Source organism: Chelonoidis abingdonii, chromosome 1 (genome assembly GCF_003597395.2).
Source record: "Chelonoidis abingdonii isolate Lonesome George chromosome 1, CheloAbing_2.0, whole genome shotgun sequence".
NCBI classification, from domain to species: domain Eukaryota; kingdom Metazoa; phylum Chordata; order Testudines; family Testudinidae; genus Chelonoidis; species Chelonoidis abingdonii.
Genome location: NC_133769.1, coordinates 275,649,444 through 275,672,200, shown reverse-complemented (window position 1 = coordinate 275,672,200; position 22,757 = coordinate 275,649,444). Strand labels below are relative to the sequence as shown.

At 45.0% G+C, this 22,757-nt stretch overlaps 1 protein-coding gene across 1 annotated transcript in view; it reads right to left on the bottom strand.

Moving 5' to 3' along the window:
* The window catches only part of DCT (dopachrome tautomerase), a 29,642-nt gene extending 7,198 nt beyond the window's left edge, over nt 1–22,444 (bottom strand). Inside the window, exons 1-6 of the mRNA XM_032785944.1 lie at nt 22,132–22,444; nt 10,770–11,069; nt 7,551–7,651; nt 6,679–6,845; nt 2,817–2,996; nt 2,565–2,700 (exon numbers count right to left, since the gene is read on the bottom strand). Coding sequence (XP_032641835.1) covers nt 2,565–2,700; nt 2,817–2,996; nt 6,679–6,845; nt 7,551–7,651; nt 10,770–11,069; nt 22,132–22,444 — 1,197 coding nt within the window. The remainder of the gene's footprint in view (nt 1–2,564; nt 2,701–2,816; nt 2,997–6,678; nt 6,846–7,550; nt 7,652–10,769; nt 11,070–22,131) is intronic.
* Between the last annotated feature and the right edge of the window lie 313 nt (nt 22,445–22,757).

The window sequence follows — 22,757 nt, the reverse complement described above, 5'->3', positions numbered from 1 at the left end:
GACTTCATCTACCACAGGCAGCCAGCTCTAGAAACATGTAATGTTATAAAGCTTTTCAGTTAATTTGGCAAGTGGCTATGTGAAGACCGAAATGTGTAACAGGCTCTGCAACTGAAATTACATTTGCTCACTGCTGTCTGCTTCATTTTTAGAGTTCTGTGTTGTACTGAAGTATCAGTAAAATTATATGATTTTTATCCCTCAGAACACTCCGAAAATGAGATGTAGCTCCTCAGCCTATCTCAGTGAGCTGAGTTTTAAATAAACAAATAAACTACTGACACAAAGCCAGGTTAAATCTGATTTCAGTGAAAGTTAGGTGTGTAACTACCTCTGAGGATCTGGGCTTCATATCCTAAAATATACAGTCCTACACTCAAAATCTCCTTCTGCTGAGATATTGGCAGGAATAAGATGAGCTAAATGTAAAATTAAAATTCAAGCTGTGTCAGACCAGCAGCTCTTCCACTTTGAATGGCTGCTGTTCTTCCCTAAAAGATGACTTAGCAGGGCTGCAGAAAAGGAGCTGCGGATAACAGTGGACAGAAGCTGGATATGAGTCAGAAGTGTGCCCTTGTTGCCAAGAAGGCCAAAGGTATATTTGGCTGTATTAGTAGGAGCACTGCCAGCAGATCAAGGGAAGTGATTATTCCCCTCTATTTGGCACTGGTGAGGCCACACCTGGAATATTGTGTCCAGTTTTGGTCCCCCAACTACAGAAAGGATGTAGACAAATTGGAGAGAGTCCAGCAGAGGACAACAAAAATGATTAGGGGGCTGGGGCACATGACTTACAAGGAGAGGCTGAGGGAACTGGGGTTATTTAGTCTGCAGAAGAGAAGAGTGAGGGGGAATTTGATAGCAGCCTTCAACTACCTGAAGGGGTTTTCCAAAGAGGATAGAGCTTGGCTGTTCTCAGCAGTGGCAGATGACAGAACAAGAAGCAATGGTCTCAAGTTGTAGTGGGGGAGGTCTCGGTTGGGTATTAGGAAACACTATTTCACTAGGAGAGCGGTGAAGCGCTGGAATGGGTTACCTAGGAAGGTGGTGGAATCTCCATCCTTAGAGGTTTTTAAGACTTGGCTTGACAAAGCCCTGGCTGGGATGATTTAGTTGTGTTAGTCCTGCTTTGAGCAAGGGATTGGACTAGATAACCTCTTCCAACCCTAATCTTCTATGATTCTATGACTTTGGATTGCACTAACTGTCTTGACAATTCTTCCCACTTTATTTAACTACTAGTAGATGTGGCAATATAAAATACAAGAGGAGAAACTTTTATTTTGTATTTGAAGTAGTCATTTTTAGCCCTCACTTCTATCCTCCAAATTCTTGGTGAGAAAACTGCCTTAGAGGTGTTGTGACAATTGGGCCTTCAAATTTACCCTAATTGTGAGTTCAGCTGTAAAAATTGAGTATCAGTTCATAAGATGTCACCATAACCTCTAACAATAAATGTTGATGGGACAAGCTGCAAAAGTGTGACAGAAAGACTAGATTAGTCAGAACAAAATGACCTCCTGATCTAATTAAGGGTGGTGTTAAGATCATGCTTGGCAAACAAGTAAAGTGTGGGACCAAAAATTAATGAACCAACATTGGTGTGTCATAAACTAGACCTAATTGGTAGACATAGTAATGAGGAGATGAGTTATTCTACCCACCATTCTCTTGATAGGTCCTTAAAGAAATTGACTTTAGGAAGAAAAATTGGCTATTGGAGAAAGCTTCATCATCATGGCTGCCACCCACACCATCTCTGGGGCACTTAGCCTTCATCCTCCTAATCCTCAGAGATGTCCAGGCCAGAGAGGGGGATCCAGATGACACTACCACCTCTCTGGTTCCAGCTAAATCCCAAAACCATCTGGGATGAAACTGGATCAGACTTTAGCAACAGCAGCAACATAACATCTCTAGCCCATTTCAACTAACTTCTTCTCTTTTCCCCAAAAAGACCATTATTACCATCTTTAATATCACCTAACAGGCACAGGTGGGGTTTCCTTCTGAAAACTCACTCCAGCTAACAGTGCAAAGGAACAAGGGACATTGTTAAAATTAGAGTATCAGAGGGGTAGCCGTGTTAGTCTGGATCTGTAAAAGCAACAAAGAGTCCTGTGGCATCTTTTAGACTAACAGACGTATTGGAGCATGAGCTTTCGTGGGTGAAAACCCACTTCGTCGGATGACATGCATCCGATGAAGTGGGTATTCATCCACGAAAGCTCATGCTCCAATACGTCTGTTAGTCAATAAGGTGCCACAGGACTCTTTGCTGCTTTTAAAATTAGAGGCTTACTTAATACATAACGTTTCAAAAGTTATCACTGTTTTCCTTCTTTTCTGTATCTTTAATAAAAGGTTAGAAGGATTTTTAATGGTTTATTTGCCATGGGCTAAAGTATAATGGGACCTCTGTATGCCAAGCCCCAGGCCTTGTTTAAGACTGTTTAATGTTGGACAGTGACTGGGTTATGTGAACACCATTGGCCCATATAGTCCATCTAAATTAACACAGCAGAGGTATATTCAGTTGCAACTACATTAGGAAAATGACATACCACAAAAATTGGATCATTGGCTGCAGCATGAGGGGAAGCGCTGGTTCCATTCAGGAAAGTGTGAACCAAGTTATGCAGGCTCACCACTGGGGAGACAAAAGTTCCATCTGGTTTACCAAACCCTTCCAGGGCATTCCTGTGTGTACGATAAGACAAGAGTTAAGCAACCTCATATTGACCACCACTACCTCCAAATGTATGTATAAAAGGCTACTGTTGGGCTGAGCAAGTTATAGGAGTTGGGGCACAAACCTGAAGCTGAAATTAGAATTCCGGAAAAAAGGAGGATTATCAAACTCTTGAAGTGAAAGGCAGTTCTGGATATCTTCCATGGTTGGCAGCTGCTCACCAGACTTCCCTGGTGGGTTCCTCCATAGAATTCCTTCATTAGTCCCATTACACAGTGTAATCAGACGGTTGTAATCATCCAAGCTTAGATTAAAATCAAAGTTGCATGGAACAATTAGAATAGGATGTTGGAGGGGAGGGGGTTCACTCTGACAGAGTCAATAGACGCTGTACACTCAGTCCCCCATGAAAACCACTGGGACGGCTCACGTCCCTGATGTTAAACACACATGCAACTGTTTGCAGGATCAGAACCTCAGATGGCTACAGAAGTTTTGTACCAGAAAAGCAAATGGTCATACCGCTAATCTGAGCTGGAATCGTAAGTCTGCTTGTAAATGAATCATCTTTGAACTGGCTCCAACTTTCACATTTCCGACTTTAAAAATCTCATGAAGGAGATTGATATGGATGTTAGTAAGTGGGTGCCACATCTTTCAACAGGATAATGTGGCTAATTAAATGTCAGTGGTTCCACTAATTTACTGGCAATTATGCTTCCTTAGCTGACATGTAGCATAGCTGCCCAACCAAAAACAATTACTGCTGGCCCATGTCATAGCAGCCCCTCCTACACTTCCCCACCTGCTATTTGGCAGGGATGGAGAGAGTTATTGCAGCACAAGCCAGAGTCTTTACTGCTGCTGTCCAGCACTTTGTGTTGGGAAGGAAATTATGCACCACTTCTTCCTTTGTTCACTGCTCAGCCCAAGCCTAGGACAGTATTTGTGCTTGTTTCTCCCACACTGTACCCCAACTGGTGGCCCCATCAACGGGCCATTGGATATGGGACTATTCTTCTCCCATTGAAGTCAATGGCAAAACTCCCATTCATTTCAAATGCAACGGGATTCCATGTGTGTGGATACCTGCACCTTCACAAAGCCCCAAACACTTAACATAAAACTGCAGTGTACTCCAGGCAGGGGCAGGTGCCTGTCCACATGAAGTCAGATGCAGGATTGGGTCTTTTGCTAATATATGACAAAAGAATTGTCTATGTACATCAAAAATGAGAACTATATTACCAGCTGCCACATGGATGTGGTTAAGATTTAGAGGATGGTCTATGATATAGTATTCTTTGACACATGTATGATCATGTAATTAAAGACCATATTATACACAGGGCAGTATTATGGTCACACGTTCAACCTTAGCTTTCTCATTTCCTGTCATTTGAGGTTTCAGTGTATAGCTTTACCATTAAGTGTACATATGTTTTTGTATTTTGATTTTCTTGTTTTCTTCCCAAGAATTTAAAAGGAAAATCCAGCGTTTTTAAGTTCTGGTAGATGAGCTTACAAGGCTCTCCCCTCTTGCAGAGTGCACAGACTTGCCCTGAGGAAGTTCTGTCTTCCACCTGCTATATGGCAGTTGAAGTTACAGCAGGGCTTCCATTATGGTTGATTTTCAGTTGCTTAGATACGTCTGCAAATTTAATCGTTTGGGTTGACATATCACAGCAGCCTGACTGTATAGACTGTAGTTACACTAGTGCAAACCCCTAATGCAGAAGTACTGCACTGTGCAAAGTGAGGGTTATGCTGATGCTGGTAATGCACTGATATAAGCCCTGCTTTGCACGGGTGCAGCACGTAAACATCAGAGGATTGCACCAGTGTAACTACATCTTTACACTGGCTCAAATTTCCTTAAAGTAGACACGGTCTCACTTGCGCCCTTGGCCCAGAGCAATGCAGTAAGGATGGTGGTGGGCTGTGAAAATGCAGGAACTGGCTGATGGGTAAACAGTTATTTGGTGTTCCGGACTTCACCCTTTTTAGGAGGAGAGAGATGGAATATGAACAGCATTGCATCCTATTTTATCAGGCAAGCTGTTATCCGCTAGCATTATGTGTTGTTTGTATATCTATTAGTGTGAGGAGTCCTGTAACACCAGGGATAGAAGAGGTGAAGGGACTTTAGGGTCAGAAGGGACCATTGTGATCATCTAGTCTGATCTCCTCCACATTGCAGGCCACGGAACCTGCAATAGACCCCTAACCTCTAGCTCAGTTACTGAAGTCCTAAAATCATGGTTTAAAGACTTCAAGTTATAGAGAATTCACCATTTACACTAGTTTAAACCTGCAAGTAACCTGTGCCCCATGGGAGATGTGAAGTGAAGCACAAGTCTCATATGACAGTTGCAAAGAATCCAGAAGATTCTATTTAATTTAAAATTAAAATGCATATTCACAGACTACTGAAATAAAAGAGTAAAAATTGCTTTCCTGTAACACTGGTGAAGGAAGAGTTTAGAAATTTCAGTATTCAAGGAAAAACCCCATACCATTCGTCATGTTACTGACAAGATGAGGGCAGCAGCTACATGAAAAGGCCAAGATTTCCAAAAAATCAGTGCCTAAAGTTAGGATTCGGAGTAGATATTTAGGTACTCATATAAGTGGCTTGATTTCTAAAAATGCTGACCCAGGGGTGTCGGAAAAGGGCGTGCCAAGGGACCATAGCCCTTCCACTTTTTGCCATGGGCCTGGCTCCCTGCCCCTCCTCTTCCCCCTAAAGCCTCGCTCCCCAGCCAGGCTGGAAGCTGAAGCCCGGCCTGGATAAGAGTGGTCTAGGGAGCCCAGGCAGCTGTGGGGAGCTGCGGATTGTCCACCTGTCTGGGGGGGGGGGGGGCTGAGATCAGTCCCCAGCCCATGTCCTCACCCCCTCCACCACCCGCAGGTCTGCTGCCTAGGGTAGATGGAGGGTACACAGCTCCTCACAGCTGTCCAGCTGACTCTTCGGCCTCCAAGGCCCTGCCTCCTGGCCAGGCCAGAAGCCAAAGCTGAGTAAGACCATGCGGACAGCTATGGGCAGGTGGAGGGGCGCCAGCTCCCCAGTCTAGTTCCGGTTTCCAACTTGGCCATGGGGCAGGGCTTCATGGACCAGAGAAGGGGGACGGGGTAGGGCCACAGACAGGGTGGGGCGTCGTGGCAACAGCACTTTTAGGGAGAATCTCTCACCCCTGTGCTGAGCAGCTCCCAAGGCCTTCATGCCACTCCAGGCTTGGATGAAAAATGCTACACGAGTATTATATTTTGCTGTCTTACTCAATGTCCACTTGTACATCTTAAGGTCCCAATCCTGCATGTGAATCCACAGTCGAGTCCCTGCACTCACACAAAGCCCCATTGACTCCAAATAGGAAATGCCTAACTATAGTCATTTGCAAGATCACAGCATTATTTTGCAAAAAAACAGTTCAATCTCATTTTTAAAAAACTATTTCTAAATCTGAGGTGACATCCTGGCCACATTGAAGTTAATGCAAAAATTCCCACTGATTGCAATAGGGCTAGAATCTCATGTCTGATATTTCCTGTCCAATTGAAGAGGCAGAGATTTTTCAGTCTAATATGAGCTCACTATTAAACACACACAAAAATACCTGTTGACAGAATTTTCAAGAGCTCTTGGTTGGCAAAGTGAGCTAACATACTAGCATTGCTCCTCTAAATAATTAGTCTCTAGTATGGCAAACACTTCTAACACCTTAGCCAGTCTTAAAATTACTGTCTTTAAGTAAAGTCCTGTATCAAATTAAAAAAAAAAAACAGTATAAAAATGCAGACTATATCTGAGGAAATCTTGAATGACACCCACCTTTAGCCCATCCACTAAGTTTCACAATTTTTACAAGGAAATCTAGGTTCTTTTTCTTGCAGTTCGTGCAAGCTGAAAGAGCAGTTCATGCTGTTAGTGGCTAACGAAAACAAGCGTTAGTTAGAATGCTGGTTTCCCCTACACATTCTATTACCTATTGCACACTATTGCCCAGCGTGAGAACCTTGAATTCTGACTTATTAGGCTTGGATCTTCTGGTCTTGATGCTCCAAAAAGCTGATCTGTACACACATCGCACTCATTTCTACCTGTGGCAAAATTCCAATAGGGCAATGCAAAGGATTCATTGCCAATCAGTCTCTATAATGAAAAGAAACTTATTAGCAAGAAATCATTCTTTAAAAAGAGAGAGAGAGAGGTTACTCATGCCTGGCTCATCTATATTTTAAAATTTGAAACCACGCTGCAGTTTTTTCAGAATACTGTTTCAATTTCCTTCAGACTATTAGGTCACTGATTCAAATCGGTACCTTAACTAAACACTGTACCATCTGATGGCCGCGTATGTTAAGTGGTTCTTTGTTCTGATTCCTACTGAAAGTGCTGATGGCCCAAAAAGTCATGATTCTGACATTCTTGGGAGTCAGCAAAGAGACCAAGGGCACAGAGTGGCCCAGCATGACGACAGAAATAACCTGAAAAAACGTAGAGGCTTAACCACCTTCTGATGAACTGTGAGGCATGCTGGCTATGTAAAAGAATTACATTGCACTTGCTTTTGTAATACCTGTTATTTTCTTTTTAAAGGGGGTGTGGGGACAGGGGATAGAAGACTGGAGTCTTCAAACCAATCAGCACCTCCTCAGTGCTAAATTCACTTTTAAAACAGGGTTAGTGAATGACCATTCCTGAAATTTCATTGTCTAGGGAATGTAGCCCAGACATTCAGTTATGCCAGGGAACTCTGTGTTGACATAATAGAGATTCAAAATAATATGGGAAAATCACAATAGTAAGAGTCATGCAAGCATCTTTGAATGTGCCAAGATAGAACATGTTGCTAACCTGGAGATCTCTTTCCAGCAGCAGCAAATGGTACCTATGCCAAGTAACAAAGGCAGGTCCTTGGTGGGAGAAATCTATAGCTGTGAATGGGCGGCCAGGTCCTACAAAAAGGAAAGCACAGTAAAAACTACAGTATCCAATTAATGTTAAATAGACAAAGAGTACTTTACATAACCAGTTTTATGAGTTTAAAGCTCCATTAAAAGGAGTTCATGCTAGAATGGTATCCATCAAGAAATATAAACATTTTAAAAGGGTTGGTGGGAATTTTTTAAATTTTGAAATTGATTAAAATGTTCACCAAAATGTCACATTCCAAAAAAGGGAGGCAGTTAGACAACATTTTGCACATTTTCCCCGTGTTTGACCAGCTATAATCTGAAAGCAAGCCCTTCATTAATCTTCATTGTGTCATAAATCATAGTTATTGTCTCGTATGTACAACATGGTATCACTATGTTATTCAATGGTAACATAGTGCAGCTTCCTGCAGCTCCCATTGGCCAGGAATGGTGAACCTCAGCTACTGGGAGCTGTGGGAGGCTGTGCAAATGTAAACAGCCTGTCTGGCGGCCCGCCAGAGGATTACCCTGATGGGCCACATGCAGCCGATGGGCTGCAGGTTGCCTACCAGAAGCCTAGAGCCTCCAAAATGTTTAGATGCCTAACTCCTACTGAAATTAATTAAGCCAATGGGAGTTAGATGCCTAAATACCTATGAGGATCTCAAACTAAACGACTTATACAAGGTCACACAGGAAATCTATGGCAGAGCAAGGACTTGAATCCAGATATCAGACGAGGGGCTTGTCTACACTGGCAAGTTTTTTCAATGAAACTAATGTCACCAAGGAAAAATTGACGAAAACAAAGTCGCCAAAGCATGTCTACATTTGCTCCCCATGTCAAAAGATTGTGTCCATATTTGGGGCACCTTTGTCAACAGTGAGAGCAATGGACTATGGGTATGTATCCCATAGTGCCTGGCGACACCATCCAGTGCTAGGTGTTGTGGGAATGCAGAAATGGAGAGCTGCACATCCTGGGATGTGCAAAATGTAACATCACGCACCGGTTGTGTCCCACCCCTCCAAAAGTCTCTGGCTTCCTTTTGGGGCCCTAGATCCGTGCAACACAATGCTTTAGAAACCTGTTCCCGAGAGTGAATTGATTGCTATACGCTTTTGTAGAACACAGAATAAAAACACTGTACCATTAAATACTTTAGCCTTTATTTATTGTTATAAAGGGTAAAACCTCACAACTGTGTGTAGCTCCAGCTATCATTGTGCAAGCTGTGAGAGGGGGTGGAGTGATAGGGAAACTCAGGAATGCTGTGAGGTGAAAAGGAATATGTGGGCATAGAGGGGGGTGGGGTTGGCAAAGAATTGTGCATCTGCTGCAGTGGTGCTCGAAATCGGATCTGCTCAGTCTGCACGGTATCAAGGACTTGAGTATGTCTGTATGATCCTCCATAACTTTTATGATCTGCTCTGTTCCTTGCCTAGCAAAAGCAGCATTCTCTTTTCTGTCCTGCCTTTCGGCTTCCCAGGACTCTTTCCATTCCCTGGTCTGTCTCTCATCGCATTGCAGCACCTCGCAGAACATGTCTTCTTTGCGGCACCGAGGTTTTTTTCTTATTTGCCACAGCCGGTCCACACGTGTGCATGATGTGTTCTTCAAGGTCTGTGCTGAACAGAAGTGGGATTGTTACATTCCAGCAAACAATTGAAACATTTTAGTAAAAAGGGCATTTTGCTAGTAGAAATCATTTTCTCTCTGAGATTCTAAGCAGGCACACAGCTCCGCAAGCACCCCAATAATGGTGAGTTTCAGGAGTGGGGGGAAGGCAGTTGTCCGTATAGACAAAAAAAGTCATGACTTGCAGGGCAGCTTTGCAGGGAACTCATACTAAAATTATCCCACATGTGCTGCTTTGGTCCCAGATCCAGTGATTGCTAAATGGCACAGTACAGTTTCCCACAATGGGGGAACTAACAAGGCTGCAATCATTTGGAATCTGCGGCAGAGGATTAACAAGTACCTCTTGGAAACTTTCCAGAGCCTCTTGCTGGAGGATTCCCTGCAGGTCTCGATATCCATCGACATCCTGCTTGGCCATGCAGATTAGCTACACAGGGCAATGTCCAGCTCACAAAAAACACTACCTGCCTTCCACTTTTTGATTCTCTACACAAGCCACAGCAACTTACCCAGAGTCACATCTGCTTCCTGTTCCCCATTGAGCACTTCTGGAGTGGAGAAAAGTTCCTGGCTGCCTGACCCACAGGGCGACTCCGCTGGGAGCACAGTATCTTTTTCTAGCTCAACTTCTTCATCCACAATTTCAGCCTCCATGTTACCCCTTCTTTCTGCTGCATGTGAAGTATCCACAGGGCAATAACAGGAGGATAGCATTCAGCTCCTTATAGAATCAGCAGGTCTTAAGTGCACCACTGGAGTGATGGTTCACCTCCCACGCCTTATGGCACACCTGCCTCAGCTCCTTTATCTTTGCTCTGCACTGATGTGTGTCCCAATCATAGCCCTTTTCACACAAGCCTCCAGAAATCTGCCCATATGTGTCCCAATCCCTACGGGTCACTCGCAGCTGTGACCTAACAGACTCTCTCCCCATATACTGTTCAGATCCAACAACTCAGCAGTGGTCCAAGCAGGAGCACTTTTGGTGTGATAGCTAGCCATACTCACCTGGGAGGCCACCCGGGAAGCTCCTCTGGGAAGCCAGCAAACAAGAAATGAAATTTAAAATTCCCAGGGCTTGCAAGAGGAAGGGGTGGGTTGGCTGCAGGGCAGCAGAGTTCAAACTGCTGACCAGAGAAGCAGCATGGGAATTGTGGGATACTTTCTGAAGGCCAATAAAATAAAATAAAAACTGGCTGTTTGTCAACAATAAAGGGAGGGGAAAGACAAAAGTCTCTCGCAGGGGTGGAAGTTTTTTGTCACCAAAACTAAGAGGTTGTTTTTTTCCCCGAAAAAAGTGACCTTGCAGTGTGTAAGCTATCTCTGTTTTGTCACCAAAAGCCAGTTTTTGGTGACAAAACTTGCCAGTGTAGATAAGCCCTAGCACCCTAACCACTGGACCATCCTTCCTTTCACCATGACTGATCACTTTTCAACTTACTTACCTTTGTTCAATGATTACGTTTTTACCACCTTCTTTACATTCTAAATGCCTTAGTAAAGAAAAGTACCAACCTAATAGGGTGTCTCTGACTGAGTAGTAATGAAGCCACACAAAGTAGTTATAAATACTACAGTTTGTAATTTGTGGTTCAGTTCCATTGGGCCCAAGGAGACTCAGCCAGTGCTGTGTAGCAATCACATAGTCTGGGTGAGTGGTATTCTTTGCACGGTCTAAAGCATCTAAAAACTGCTCTCTCTCCGCTGCAGTCAAGGCATGGACATTTTTCCGGACAAGAAGTGGCTTCCTTTCATCGCAGCTGGGGCCAGTCCAGCCAAACCTGCAGTCACCACAGTTATAGCCAGCAAAGTTTCCTATGTTAAGAGAGAGTTTGGGGTTAGGAAAATGTGTCTATATTAATCAATACACAAAAGAAACTGAGACTGAAATGCAAAGGACTTGAGTTTGTTAGTTTGTCTTTTCCCTAGAGATTTCTATTCTGGCAAGAGCAGCAAAGAATCCTGTGGCACCTTATAGACTAACAGACGTTTTGGAGCATGAGCTTTCGTGGATGAATACCCACTTCATCGGATGCATATAGTGGAAATTTCCAGGGGCAGGTATATATATGCAAGCAAGAAGCAAGCTAGAGATAACGAGGTTAGTTCAATCAGGGAGGATGAGGCCCTGTTCTAGCAGTTGAGGTGTGAAAACTAAGGGAGGAGAAACTGGTTTTGTAGTTGGCAAGCCATTCACAGTCTTTGTTTAATCCTGAGCTGATGGTGTCAAATTTGCAGATGAACTGAAGCTCAGCAGTTTCTCTTTGAAGTCTGGTCCTGAAGTTTTTTTGCTGCAGTTTGGCCACCTTAAGGTCTGCTAGTACTTTCTGTCTACTCAGGTTTTTACAGTATTATGAAGAGCTCTGGAATACATGGTATAAGGAAGCACAGTAATCCCAAACGCCTCAGTTTTAGCACTGCCACATAATCTAGAGCCAAATAACCTTATAACAACAAAGTGCAAATTTATTCTACAACCACTTCATAAGGGCTTTTAGGATTGCCACTGGGCAATCCTATAAATTACTAAGCTTTTATTAGATACTTTTAGAATTACTTAAATAATGCGATATAAATCTTGGTCTGTTTTCCCAGCCTGATTATCAATTGTACTTCCACAAGTTAATGTCAAAATTATTCTTTCCACCAAATGAACTAGCCCATCCGCTTTTCTTTGAAAACTGTAATGGTAAAATAATGTGACTAATTTGAGACCTGGATTGAACTTTACCAAATTGTACTCGGGGATAGAAGTTCAACACACATTCAAAATACAACAAAGAGTCCTGTGGCACCTTATAGACTAACAGATATATAGGAGCATGAGCTTTCGTGGGTGAATACAAATAAGTGACGTGCGTCCGAAGAAGTGGGTATTTACCCACAAAAGCTCATGCTCCTATATGTCTGTTAGTCTATAACAGGGGTCAGCAACCTTTCAGAAGTGGTGTGCCAAGTCTTCATTTATTCACTCTAATTTAACGTTTCACGTGCTGGTAACACATTTTAATGTTTTTTAGAAGGTCTCTCTCTACAAGTCTATATATTATATAACTAAACTAGTGTTGTATTGTAAAATAAATAAGGTTTTCAAGATGTTTAAGAAGCTTCATTTAAAATGAAATTAAAATGTTGATCTTACACCACCGGCCCGCTCAGCCCACTGCTGGTCTGGGGTTCTGTTCACCTAGGCTGGCAGTGGGCTGAACAAGGCCTGCGGCTGGGACCCCGGCTGGCAAGGGTCCAGCAGCCAGAACCCCAGACCAGCAGCAGGCTATGCGGGGCCAGCTGCTGGGACCCCAGACTGGCAGTGGAGTGAGCGGCTCAGCCCACTGCCACTCAGGGGTTCTATCCGCTGGCTCCTGCAAGCCAGGATCCCGGCTGCCGGATCCGCTCAGCCCGCTGCCAGTCTGGGGTCCCAGCCCTGCCCACATTCAGTGGATACCTACCTTCTCCCTGGTTCTGGTCATTCTCTTCCTCTTTCCCCACTGAGCTGAGGGTGGGAGTGCACTAAGCACAGGGCTGGGGATGAAGGATCAGGCCAGGAGCTAAAATGAGAGAGGGGGCTCAGGCTTGGGGCAGGAGGTTCAGGTGTGGGGCAGTTACCTGGGCAGCTCCCATTTGATGCGAGGGGTGCAGGAGCTCTCGTTTGGTGCTCCAGGTGGGGGTGGGGATGTGGTGGGTACATGGGGTGTGGGGAGTCTGGGGATGTGCGGGGGGTGCAGCTGTCAGGGCAGTGGGGGGGCTGGGTATGTGTGGGGGTGCCAGAGTCAGGGCTAGGGTTGTGGCGGAGGATGAAGGAGTCAAGCAGAGGGCTGGGTGTGTACGAGGGAGGTACAGGGCTCAGGGCAGGGGCCTGGGAGGGTGCAGGACTCAGGGCAGAGGGCGTGGTGTGGGGGGGGTCGGGGATCAGGGCTCAGGGGAGAGTGCTGGGTGACTTCCCCCCTAAGAACTCCCACCCCCCCTTCTCCTTGTCCCCTGACTACCCCCTCCTGGGATCCCTGCCCCCAACTGCCCCCCAGGACTCCACCCCCTATCTAAGCCTCGCTGTTCCTTGTTCCCTGGCTGGACCCTACCCGCTACCTGTCCCCTGACTGCCCCGACCCTTATCCACATCCCTGCCCCCAGCCAGACCCCCGGGACTCCCATGCCTATCCAACCACTCCCTGCCCCCTGACAGGACCCCCAGAACTCCCAATCCATCCAACCTCCCTCCCGCTCCCTGCCTGCCCCAACCCCTCTCCACACCCCTACCTCCTGACAGGACCCCCAGAACTCCTGACTCATCCAACCCTCCAGGTCCTTGTCCCCTGACCACCCTCTCCAGAGACCCCTTCACCCTAACTGCCCCCCGAATCCTCCTTGCTCCCTGTCCCCTGACTGCCCTGACCCCTATCCACCCCTCACCTCCTAACAGATCTGGGACTCCTATGCCCCATCCAACCCCCTGCTCCCTGACTGCCTCCTCCAGAGACCCCTCACCCCAACCACCCCCCCGAGGATCCCACCTCCCCATCCAACTCACCCTGCTCCCTGTCCCCTGACTGCCCCCACCCCTTATCCAACCCCTCCGGCCCTGGACCTCTTACCATGAGGCTCCACGCAGAGCCAGACACGCTGCCCCGCGGGAGCACACAGCCTCGCCTCTAAAAGCACTGCACGCATGGCGGCAGAGCTCCAATTGAGCGGGGAGCATCTTTCCCTCCCCACGGAGCCAAACGCTGCCCCGAGGGAGCCCGCAGCCCCGACACCCCAGAGCTCTGCGTGCATGGCAGCAGGGCTCCAGGGGAGGGAAGGGGAGAATGCGGGGGCGGGGACGGCAGCTTGCTGTGCTCAGCCCAGTGCTCCATCCCGGGAGCATGGATCCTGCGGCTTGCGGCGCTGGGAGAGTGGGGCCATTTGCCCTCCCCGTGTGCTCAGCTATGCTTCTTCTCCCTTCCCCCATGGGGGAAGCAGAGGGCAGAGGAGAGCAGGCCGGGCTGGGCAGGATTTTTAATGGCATGCTGGAGTCCCAGCAGGCTCCAGCGTGCCATTAAAAATTGACACGCAGGGCCGGTGCAACCATTTAGGCGGACTAGGCGGTTGCCTAGGGCACCGAGATTTGGGGGCGCCAAAAAGTGCCGCCAAATTTTTTTTTAAATGGTTGAGCAGCCCTGCTGCTAGGACAGAGAGGGCGTCTGAGCTGCCAGTGGGAGCCGGCAGCCCAGGGTGTCCCCTGGGTCAGGGCGCCACCACAGCAGCTGGCAGCTCAAGGGGTCCCCTGGCCCAGGGAAACCCCGGGCTGCCAGCTGCTGCGGAGGCGCTCTGACCCTGGGTTAGGGCGCCGCCACGGCAACCGGCAGCCCAGGGTGTCCCCTGGGTCAGGGCGCCGCCGGAGGGGGCAGCAGGCAGCTCCTGTGGAGCTGCCGCAGTGGTGCCTGCGGGCGATCTGCTGGTCCATGGCTAGGATGGAGCTGCCGCACCGGACCCTCCACAGGCACCACAGCAGCAGCTCCACGGAAGCCGTGGGACCAGCACGTGGGGCGGTGAAATTGCCGTCCGCCCTGGGCACTCAAAACCCTAGCGCCGGTCCTGTTGGCGTGTGTGCCATAGGTTGCCAACCCCTAGTCTATAAGGTGCCACAGGACTCTTTGCTGCTTTTACAGATCCAGACTAACATGGCTACCCCTCTGATACTATTCAAAATACAGAAATTTAATTTAGAAAACTAAAAAAGAGGCAAGAGAAATGAATGCTGATAACTCCTTACAGCTTTTCAGTGATTCTGAAGTACTTCCTTATCCAACCACTATCAAGATCTGTGCCAGAAATTGCTGTGATTGCTTAACAATAATCCCTTGTAGTGGGTAAACAATCATATACCAGATTCTGCTGTCAATTACTTCAGCTTTACACTTGCGTAGCCAAGATCAGAATCTAGCCCAAATACAAAACCCTTCTAATTTGAATTGAAGTGTAAGTGTAATTAGTGTCAATCGCCATTTACAGGGGCCACATACTAACGCATCCATTCATAAATCATGCTTGCAAAGTGCTTTGTCTAATTCAAAACACACAGCTTATTCAAATAGGAATGAGCTTCTTTCCCCCCTCTGGTGGAGGAACTGTCTCAAGAATTGCAATCACTCCTTTCCATTTTAAGAATTTGCAAAAGTTGAGTCGAACGTTAGGTACAGTAGGTGCACTTAAATTAACTGGAAAAAGCATGCAACTGATTCGAAGTTTACATCTGAAAATAACTAATGTTTATATATTATCTTTCAGTTAAACTTATGCCAAAATGTACTTGACATCCATTTTAAAGAGTTGATATTTTTGCATCTACCAGCATATTAAGTCAATCCTTTACAGAAAGCAAGGTTGTGAAAGAAGCTTTTCAATAGATTCTTTGACCATAATTCTCTTTGGAAAGAAGGGGGAAATGCATTGGGTTTCACTGATCACAGTTTAGTATCACATTGAACAAAGTAGAACTAAAGCATTATATCTACTGAGAATTAAAACAAGGAACGAAAAATATGATTAAGTAAAGTGCATGATTCAAGAAAAAAATTCAATCACACTTCAGAAAACTATTAGTTTACTTATCCTGGGCCCCTCAGAACCAATGACTAGTGTTTTTCAAAAGTGCTCCAATATAACACAACCCAATATAACACAAACTCGGATACAACGCGATAAAGCAGTGCTCCAGGGGTCAAAGCAAGATCGATATAATGCGGTTTCACCTATAATGCGGTAAGATTTTTTGGCTCCTGAGGACAGTGTTATATTGAGGTAGAGTGTACTTTCAAAAGAGTTCAACTCCCTAACAGGCAACTAAAAGATGTGGCCAAGTTTTCAAAAGTGACCACAATAGGAGTCATTGGGTACTCTGCAAGTAGTAAAATCAAGCAATTTATCTGGATACATAAGGGCTTGTCTACACTGTGAAGAAAAGCATACCAGAGGGGGTAAACTGTACAGTGATCTAAAGTGCTGCACTCTAATTGCCCAGCATAGATCTTGCAGATGCACTCTAAAAGGTATCTAGTGCATATTGCTGTAGTTCCGTTTGAAACAGTACTACATTACTGCATACTAGGATTCTTTTACTGTGTCAGAAGTAGGGTCTACACAGAGCAGTTAGAGCACAATACTTTAGAGAGTTCTACAATTTACACCCCTCTAGTGTGTATTAAAGACAAGACCTTTGTATAGACATTGAAAATCTTAGCCACGGCCTCTTAGAGGATCCTTCTTCAGTGTTGCTTACAAATTGCCACTAATGATGTGCTGTGCCTAACGGGCATATTCTAGCCCAATACAATCATACATACATAGCAAGTGGAGTTACACCCTAGCTGCCTAAGAGACTTGATGAAGACAACACAAAATGTTGCCCGCCAAAAATTTTCAAACTTGGACACTCAGCAACTGGACCAATTTGCAGAATGAAAGAAAAGCATGCACACAGCAACCAACAATCACTATGTGGAAACTATTAAAACCAATCAGACTCCTGAGTCCGCACAGACCTTTTATCATTCCCCCTGGAAGAGCCGCTGCATTCAGTATCAATCTGGTTGAATCTAAACAGAGTCCAGACGACTTCTCTTAAAGTCATCTCTTGAGTAGCAAATGTTCCTGTTTTTGTGTTTGATCACTGCTATATTTACAGAATGGAATCTGTAAAGAGGAGGAGTATAAAGGAATCTAAGATAAAAGAGATGAAAAACAGTGCAGTAATGAAGGCAAAGAGAAAAGCTGGATGTAAAGATGTGAGGAAAATGACTGCTTCAAAGAAAGAACAAAGGATTAAACAATGTCAAGTTCAAGTCAGCTAGCTTAGGACGCAAACCTGCAAACACTTACTCATATGCTTAACTTTACTTCCATATAGGGTGACCACAAGTCCCATTTTTAAAAGGACAGTCCCATTTTTGGGGACTTTTTCTTACATGGCACCTATTACCTCGCCCCCCCGTGTCCCATTTTTTCACAGCTGCTATCTGGTAACCCTACTTCCATAAGTAGTCCAACATCAATTGGATTTGACTTCAATGGGGCTTCTCATACAAATAATGTTAAGCATATGAGTAAGACTGGGGACTTGATTCCTTAAACTTTAAAGCATCAGGTTTTGAATACTTACGTTCTTTAGAATTAAAGGTTTCAGTCAACTTAGATATTCTACCACAGCTAGGATGACCAAATAGCAAGAGTGAACAATCGGGACTTTTTTTTCAGGGGGATATTATTGCTTATATAAGACAAAGCTCCTAACCAGAGCAGATAAATCATTATATAATTTGCATGAGCTCTTAGAAAACAAGATCCTCTCTGTTCTACAAGCACATTTAAAATCCCACGGTATCTGCAGTAAGAGTCAGATTGGTAAAGCTATTCTTGGCCAGAATTCTCTCTCTCTCTCTCTCTCTCTCTCTCTCACACACACACACACAATCTCTCACATTTGCCCATGTGCACCAGCCACATTGAATATAATTAAGCATGCTGTGCACCTGGGCCCTGATCCAGGAAAGCCTGCCTGTACAGAAAAGTATTTAAGCACTTGCTTAAACTCAAACACTTGCCCAAGTGCTTGCCTGAATCACGATCCAGATGACTATCTATGACACCTGCATTTAGTTTGCTAAGCTTCTGGGGATCTTTCAAAATAAAGAGAGATAGTAATGTAATATATTATTATTATTGTAAAGTGTTTTGAAAATATGAAATGCTGGATTAATATGCATCTGAAGAAGTGAGGTTTTTTACCCAAAAAAGCTTATGCCCAAATAAATCTGTTAGTCTTTAAGGTGCCACTGGATTCCTTGTTGTTTTTGTGGATACAGATTAACACGGCTGCCCTCAATACTTGGATTAATATTATCAGTCTAGCCAAAGACCAAGAGACAAAAACTGATTTATACTGATAATCCTTCTATTATTTTAGACAGGGCTGGTAGCGCCACCAATTATTAAGTTTGCTCAACACTTCCCATTACAAGAACCTGTTTTCAGTTGCTTATAACTTTGTGAAATTTTAACTGTTTGGACTCAAATTTTCCATGCCAGATGTTTGCCTCAGGCTGAATTTTTTTTTTTTAAATATTCAAACAAAATGCTTCAGCCTTGAATGAGAATGAGGGTAGGCTAGGGGAAAATGTTGTATTTCTTATGTTAAAAAATTCTGCCATCCTTTTTTTTTTTTTTTTTTTTTTTTTTTTGACAGCTCTAGCAGCCCCATGCTTTGGAGCAGGGACCTGAAATTTGGCAAGGAAATGGCCTTTAAGTCAAGGATGTGCCTTTCCTAAAGTGTGACAGCCAGAACTGGATACTGTACTCAAGCTGAGGCCTCATCAGTCCAAGCAGAGCAGGACTATTATCTCCCACGTCTTACATACAACACTTCTGTTAATACATCCCAGAATTATAGTAGCATTTTTTGCAACTGCATCATATTGTTGGTTCATGTTCCATTTGTGATCCACTATAACCCCAGATCCTTTCCACCAGTGCTACCACCTAGCAGGTGCTCTGCATTTTGTAGTTGTGTATTTGAATTTTTCTTTCTCAATGTAGTACTTTGCACTTGTCTTTATGGAATTTCATCGTGTGAGTTTCAGATCAATTCTCCAATTTGAATGGGGTCATGCAGAGAGGAGACAAGATAGATTTGTGGAAGAGTTATGGTGCAGTGGGTGAACTTGGACAAAGAGACTGGAGCAAGAAATGGGGTAAACAGTGAGAATGGATGAGAAGTCCAGAGCATGACTGACACTGGGAGCTAGTTTGGAGTGGGGAGAGAGAGGTTGGATGAGGAGCTATGAGGGAAGAACTGGGACTAGCTGGGCAAGGAGACTGGGCAGCAGGAGTCAAGTTTGGGGGGAACAGGTGGAAGTGTCTGTGCCCACTAGAGAACACTCTCCTATACAGCCTAGAGTAGAATCCAAGATTCCAGAGTATCACTATTCCTCTGCTGTCAGCAAATATCTGTGAAACCCACTGGCCTAGTGAGCTTCTCATCACCTGCTAGTGCTGCCCTCATAAAGGATGATGTGCTACAACTGCTGTAAATTACTCTCTTAGCTCAAGTAGCAGAGGCTGAGCAGTGGATATAAGGGTTCTACTCCTGCTGATGGCCCATGTGGGTTTCCACATGATGGAATTGCTGGGGGAAGGGGGGCTTTAAATACCTAGAAAATTACACACACAAATCTACATTAAAAGAACATTATTAAGGTTGCAAAGTCAAACTCTCCAAAGTTAGGAAATGCCAGAGTTAAGGTTGCCTGTGTATGTGTATTATGATACAGATTTTTTAAATATGATCACACGCTATTTTTTCCATAGTACCCCTGCCTGATTCAGTGTTCAGGATGGACTGGCTCTGGGGAAGAAGCAAGGTTGTGTAGTTAAGGAGGCTGTTGTTTGTAGGACCTCTGTCTCATTTGTTGCAGAAGGTGGAAGGTGTGCAGTGAATGAGGCAGGGAACCAAAAAAAAGAGGAAGGACAGGTTCATGGTTAAGGCAGTTGAATGCTGTCCTGGAGAACTGGAGTCTATCTCTGCCTCTGTCACAGAGTTCCTGGATAATACTGGGCAAGTCAGAAGCCAGACAGCTCACAAGTGGTCACTAACTGTGTATTCCATTTTCTGGATGTGTGATTTACAGGAGCACAGGGCACTGGCAGCTCTAACTGAAGTCAGTGGGAGCTATGCTTTGAAAATATAAAGTGCTACATAATGCAAATACTCTGAAAATCAGGTCTCAATTATTTCAACCTGGGCACCCAGACTTAGTGGATACTTTTAACCTCAATCTCTCTGGCCTGGCTCAGCAAAGGAGCTAGGGAAGGAATGACTCTGTAGCTTGGTGGTTAGGGTACTCACCTAAGAGGAGGGAGACCTAGGGCCAATCTCCCTGCTCCAATAACTTGTTAATCATTTTTCTACAGTAGAACAACTTCACCAGGAGATAAGGAGAGACCCAAACATCAGAATCTCCCATAGTTTAGTGGTTAAAGTACTCTCCTGAGAGGTGGGTTACCCCTCTTCAAAACTTTTCTCCTCATCAGCCACAGGGGGAATTGAACCTGGGTCTCACACATCCTGGGCAAGCAGTCTAACCAGTGAGCTAAAAGTTACATGAGGGGCATCTCCTCCACTGGCTGGATTTTGAATGGAACCCAATCCAGTACGTAGCCTCTGAGCATACCTACCCCATTGAGCTCCACAGGTGAGATACACTCTCTTCTGCTTATCTTCCCCCAGTTTGTGGACTTCAATAGGGCTTAGGTGGGAAATAAGCATCCACATACAAGTGAGGCAGCAGTGCATGTGCTCAGCAGCACAAACTTAGGCACCTAAGGAACTTCAACAGTAGAAATTTAGTCAACAAGTGAGCAGGGTTTTGTGGATCACGGCAAAGCCTAAAAGTCAGACATAGGTGCCTAAGTACTTTTTTGGATCTGGGCCTCAATTACTCATCTGTAAAATAGGGATAATACCACCCCTACACCTCACAGGGGTATTAGGGAGAAACTTTAATTAATGTTTCTGAAGCACTCAGATACTACAGTGATGAGTGCCATAGACAGGCCCATGAGGAAAGTAATAATTCTGTCTTCAGTGAAGGGTTTGAATAATGTATAATAAATAAGGTCTAGGACCACACATTGAAAAACAAGGATATAACAACATATTGACTAGCTGCTCATTCAGTGAACACTGTCTATCCTGTGCACTGAATGATGCAGGAGTCCTGCAGAAAAATTAGTATGTGATCCATGTAATTAAAGACTATATCATAAAGCATACGCACGGGGGGGGAGGGGGAATTAAGTTTGCACAGGCAAACTTAATTCTGGCATTTTCCTAACTTTCGAGTGTCTGACTTTTCAACCTTAATAGTGTTCTGTTAACATTATCTTTTACACATTGCTCTATATAATAGCCTGGAAAAAAGAGAAGAGTTCACGGTCAAATGCCCCATCTTCTAAAAGCTTATGCATGCACATACAGTTAGTTAGACACATGCATATGTGTTTGCAGAATTAAGGCTTAATTCTGCAGTCCTTAGTCAGGTGAATCATCCCATTGAAGTCAGTGTGCTATAGGATATTGAGAGCTTGATGTTCATATAGTGCACTCAGGACTTGAAATCAATGGGACTGCTTATCTAAGGTGCTGTCTGCACTGCAAATTCAACTGCATTGGAGGCTGCTACAGTGCAGTTTTCTCTCCACAAAGTTAAACCACTCTTCTATTTTGCAATGCTGACGGGACTCAGTTATCTTGTAAGCATTGTACTAAATCCCGGTGTGTGTCCAGATTTTAGCACTATTATTAAAGCACTACTAAGTGCTGTTGGCTTTAGCACAATTCTTAACATTAGGTCCTGTCAGCACTGCAAAGCAGGATTAAGTTTACCAGTTGGGATCCCTGACATCCATGACATTTTCAGGGCAGGCAAGGCAAAATATTACTCTGGCAGTAATTAATCCCAACTCAACATGTGCTGATACAGGTGTACAGCTTCATCCATACACATTTCTATAGTCACAAACCCTATCTATCCTTCCTAACAAAACAGATTTAAATATGGGAAGAGGGGAGATGGAACAGCCTTATGGCCAAACCACGTAATAATGGTGGGGAGTTCCTGACTTGTGAGTACAGAGGGAAAAAACAAAATTCAAGCATGAGAGGGAGCCATGCTCTAACCCTGTTTGGTGTCTAGGCCAGCTCATGTTCCTCTCTCACGGTAGAGTACGGCTTGGCCATATTTGTAGTGCAGCTGGGAGGGATCACCCTTTCTGATCCCTTTTCCAGAATCAGGGATTTGCTCTTCTCTGGAGCAAAGTTAGTCCGTCCCTTTCCTCCTCCTCTCACCTGTGCACTGGCAGCTCTGATTGAAGAACTTCAGGGGCCATCGTTCCCGGTCATCCACGTTGCGGAGGGTGTATGGGCCGCTCCACGGCCTGGCATCCACCTGTACCTCCCTGCACGATCCCCTGCCCTGCTGGGAGCCACACACATTGCCTGGCTCTTGCCCCAAGGCTGGGCAACAGCGCTTGGCCAGCAGCGCCTCTACTGTCATGCAGACACGGGGGAACTGCGCCTCAGCCTGCGGAGCGCAGCAGCAGCTCAGGTAGCCCAGGAGAGCAGAGCAGAGCCATCTCTCCCACTGCAGCTGGGAGGTCATTGCTGCAGAGACCACGCTCTGTGCCGGGTTTGGCTTCCAGCAATCAATGACAGGAGTGAGAGTGTTGCATGAACAGCCTCTGGACAAGATGAGGACTGCACTTTTTCCCAGATTCTCAGCAAACTGAGCTCTGACTGACTGAGATAATTTCCCTCGCTGCTTATGATGTTGGCATTTGGGGTGTTTGTTTAATCCTTGACTCTAACTGCCATGAATGTGGTTCAAAAGGCCTTTGCTCTGTGGTGCTTGCCAAGATTTGAAGGATTTATATAAAGGGTGGGAGAAGCCCTCATTAGAAGAATTAGCACTGCCT